The sequence below is a fragment of the Sinocyclocheilus anshuiensis genome, unplaced genomic scaffold (genome assembly GCF_001515605.1).
Source record: "Sinocyclocheilus anshuiensis isolate Anshui unplaced genomic scaffold, SAMN03320099.WGS_v1.1 scaffold299, whole genome shotgun sequence".
In the NCBI taxonomy this organism is placed as follows: domain Eukaryota; kingdom Metazoa; phylum Chordata; class Actinopteri; order Cypriniformes; family Cyprinidae; genus Sinocyclocheilus; species Sinocyclocheilus anshuiensis.
In genome coordinates this window covers 573,747-578,190 of record NW_015552565.1, presented here as the reverse complement: position 1 = coordinate 578,190, position 4,444 = coordinate 573,747, and the positions used below count along the sequence as shown (strand labels likewise).

Sequence of the window (4,444 nt, the reverse complement as noted above, 5' to 3'; positions counted from 1 at the left end):
GCTCACATACGCCCACAGAGTGTGTGTGTGTGTGTGTGTGTGTGTGTGTGTGTGTGTGTGTGTACGTGTACGTGTGGGAGGGAGCAACAGCAGCTTCTGCACTCAGACAAAGAGGCTGGGGTTGATCTGATGGCTATTATCGGCAATGTGAGGTACAGCTAGTGGAAAGAAGGGAGGGAGAAAGAGAGACCGAGAGGGAGGGAGAGAGAGTGCACAGTGGCACAGGATGCAGAGGCATACAAATGAGTGTGGGAGTGCTGGAGAAACAGAATTCTACCAAGCAAGCTGCACGCTGTCATTCCTATCCTCTTTCGCAAACGCACACTCGCTCGTTCCCTCCCGCATGCGCAAACGCGCACACACACATGCCTGCACTCTCCACACATTGAGACACAGGTTGAGCAGCACAGCGGCTGAAGCGGTGGTTGGTAATTGTGCATCTCTCTCGCTTCTATTGTGGATGTAATTTGGAGCCTTCAGCATGTCTATCTCCACAGCCGGCGTATTTCTCCACCAGCGCGGACCCTAACGCTCACTCTCCAGAGAGGACCCTCTTCTAATTTGCTCTCTTTCTGTTTTCTCCCTTTTTCAACTATTTTCTAAACATTACTTTCTTCTTTTCTTTGAAATCACTTTTCTACCTCCTTTTTCTCGCTCTTTCTGCCTCTCCCGTTTCCATTCGTGCTCTCCGTCGCTTGTTGAGCATGGCGGGTTCGTTTGACAGTCACTTTGCACGGAACATGATGTGGCAGTGCCAGCTCTCACAGCCGGACTGTCGCTGCTACCGGGTGGATGGCTACTCACTTCTCAAACGCCTCCCTCTGCACCCCTTGATAGGTCCCCGCTGCCCCGTCCAGTCCGTGGGACAGTGGCTGGACAACATCGGTCTCGTGCAGTATGAAAACCACCTGCTGTCTAACGGCTTCGACAACGTTCAGTTTATGGTGAGTGTCTCCTTCACACTTCCATCTCTGTCTTTCCCTGCGGCCAGTTTTCTGAGTGTGCAGTTTTCTGAGCATGTCTTTTTTCTTTTTTTTTTTAGTCATCAGTTGCTTGTTGTGGGTGGTGTGGGTTTGCATGTGTACTTGAGTGTTTGTCGTTTTCTGTTTGTTCTCAGGTGAGCTGTTTTGTGATTATGTGAGATCTGCTCTGCTTGAGTTCTCAGTATCTTAATTTACTGGTCTCCTGTTACATCACGCTATGATATTTACTTGAATATTGTGATGTTTCACATGTGAATCTAAAGTACTGCCTGGCCTGTATGTTTCCTGTCTGTACTCCAATATCAGCACTTTGGAAACTCAGGAACTTTGGAAAGCAAAGATATTTAGTTAATTATACATTTTCATTATAAATATTTGATCTAACATTTCTAGTTTGGAAGATTGTAGAAGTTTAGTAACTGGATGTTCTGTAAAAGAGCCATATAATAGGAAAATAGAAATTGAACAAAAATATATTATAGAAATGAAGAATATATGATAGGAATTTAAATGTGTGTTTTTAAAATTAAACACAATATGTTTCATGATTACCTTATGTTGTTATAAATATTATCTTACACTCTAAAAAATGCTGGGTTGTTTCAACCTAACTTTGGGTAAAATATGGACTAACCCAGCTTTTAGGTTAAAATATTTAACTCAACAGCTGGGTTAGTCCATATTTGACCCAAAGTTGGGTTGAAACAAGCCAGCATTTTTTAGAGTGTATAAATAGTGCTTTTGTTGTTTGTGCAGTGCTGCATGGGTACTCATTAATACATTCTATTCCAACACGTGGTCAACGTCACTTCTCTGACAATGCAAAAAACATGTCCACCGTGGGTGTGTTCAGAAGCATGAATGCATTCCGATGCATGAATGCATTTGCCTGGTTTGTGTTAGTGTAGGTTTGGCGGAGAAATTGTTAAGGGAATCCATTTTCAACTACCAAAACAATCATGGTTGTTTAGGAGCTGCACCTGTAGAGATGAAGGGGCAAGTTGGAGGATGTTGTTTCCGGGAAGAGTTGATCAAAGCTGCTATATGTTTATTAGTTTAAAGGAAATCTAGTTAAGCTAGTTAAGAAACCATGTTGTTGATCAGCTTATGCCATTTTTCTGCAGGGAAGTGCAATGATGAACTGAAAGTGCACTAAAAACCACACAAGTCATCATGAGTGACCCATTAACTCACTTTAGCATGTTTCCTATGCTCACACAGTGGCTAGTGTAAAACAAACAGTACACTGCAAAAATAATTTTCTTAATCACTATTTTAGTCTTGTTTTATAGTAGAAATGTCTAAATGTGCTTAAACCCACATCAATTTACTTGAGAGTCAAATTTGCATTATTTATTGTTGATATTAAGGCTTGTTTTTAGATAATATATCCTGAATATTTTATACTCCATTGGCAAACTGTTTTACTGTAAGTGTAAATCTAACAAAATTTAGTGGGGGGAAAAAAATTGCCAGAGGGGTAAGAAAACCTAATTTCCAAGAATATGTCTTGAATTAAGTAAATTAATTAAGTCTAAGATTTGAATACAAGACACAAATACTGATTAATGAAATTGTTGTTTTGCTGTGTACAATATTCAGAAAGGCCTATGTGAGCTTCATATTATTAATATACTTTTAAGATCACTCATTTTCACCCTGCAAGCTTCTAGAACAATGTCTTTGAGCAGGTACAGTGAGTCAATGTAATCTGTTTTGTTCTCTTGCGTTGTGTGTAGCTCTATGCTTTTAGACTTCTAATTTATTTGTTGCAGACTGTGGCTCTACCAAAAGAAATTATTTCACAACTACTGCTGCTTTGCTAAAAAGATCTGTTGCTTTTCATAAGGACGTATTCATTCTAAATGACTGTCATAGTGCAGATATCAGTGAGATTCAGTTACTAAAGCAGGTGACGTTTACAGGTGAGCCACAGACTTGTGGGAACTGTAGTCCACATGCAAGCATAAACTGCACTGAGCTGATGGATAATGGCGTTTTGACTAAATCTTATACATTGTGTGACTGAATCGGATGCTCATGCGTACGTTTGTGAGTGTAATGAGTCGTTTTGCGTGTGTTTAGTTGCTCATGCTGATTACCCTCCCCCAGCTCTGACCTGCGTCCATTGCTGTGGTTGCCGAGGCAACAGCAGAGAGAAAAGAAGAGTATTTGTACTCTGTACTTGAAGAGTACAGAGTATTTTAGCTATATAATTTTTTTAAAATGTGTTTCCTTCCCAACTGTTGTCAAGGAAATGGATTACGCTGTTTCCCTGCAGAGCATTTTTAATAGGGTGTTAAAAACCTCCCGAAGCCAGTGTTGATTTGTCAGCACCCGTCGTAGTGCCAACATTGATAGCTTTACCTGCTAGCAATACAAAATACTGAACGTGACCTTATCCAAGAGGTACAACAATCAAAACTCTTTATTTATAAACATGCTCTATATAGGCTTAAGCTACACATGATTGTGGTTAAAACCTCACGTTAGCCAGATGTTTTTTTTTTTTTTGGTTTGAGCTATAATGCACATTTTTGAGAAATAAGTAAGGCTTATTGAAAACATATGTACTGTTTATGCACTGCCATCCAAGTTTCAGTTCAGTAAGAGTTTTTAAACATGAATATTTTTATTCAGCAATGATGCATTTAATTGGTCAAACATGACAGTTAAGACATTTACATTGTCAAAAAATTGGGGCTGTCAGTCGATAAATTTTTTTGATCTAATTACACAATGTGGTGATTAATTCATCTAATTAATTGAATATTGCAAATTAAATTTGGCTGAGAAATTACCCACAAAAATAACTTAAAGCCAGTTTTGTATTACATGAGAAAAGCATGAAATAGATATTACAAAAAGTAGCTTTAGAATTTTTTTTCTTTTTTTTTCTTTTTTGAGTAAACTATCCCTTTAATAAGTTTTTATTAATATGGATTTTTTTATTAATATGTAAATATGAAGTCATTTTTTTATGAACTGATACTCTAGAAATAAGAAGCTACATTTTCCAGTAGGTGGCAGTAAATGAATAAGTCATTGAGTCATTCATTTGATTCGTTCAAACGGCTGATTCATTCAGGAATTAAAGGGGTCATATGATGCGATTTCAAGTTTTCCTTTCTCTTTGGAGAGTGTTACAAGCTGTTCGTGAATAGATAAGATCCCTGAAGTTGCAAAGACTAAAGTCTCAAACCCAAAGAGATATTCTTTATAAAAGTTAAGACTCGTCCACGCCCTCCTAAAACGCCTCGTTTAAACACGCCCCCACATGTCTACGTCACGATGTGGGAAGATTTGCATAACACCGCCAAAATGTTCACGCAAAGAAATAAGGCGTAACTTTGATTCTCGTTGTAGTATTGTTGTTGCCGCCATGTCGTGGAGACGCTGTGTGTTTCGTTGTGAAAGCGAAACTACTTTGTTTGGCCTTCCAAAAGAGGACACAACTAGAA

At 38.8% G+C, this 4,444-nt stretch overlaps 1 protein-coding gene across 5 annotated transcripts in view; it reads left to right on the top strand.

Moving 5' to 3' along the window:
- anks1b (ankyrin repeat and sterile alpha motif domain containing 1B) overlaps positions 1–4,444 on the top strand; it is a 156,804-nt gene that overhangs the window by 106,305 nt on the left and 46,055 nt on the right. For all 5 annotated transcript variants that reach the window (XM_016455556.1, XM_016455555.1, XM_016455554.1 and 2 more), the window contains exon 15: positions 838–944. In XM_016455556.1, coding sequence (XP_016311042.1) covers positions 838–944 — 107 coding nt within the window. The remainder of the gene's footprint in view (positions 1–837; positions 945–4,444) is intronic.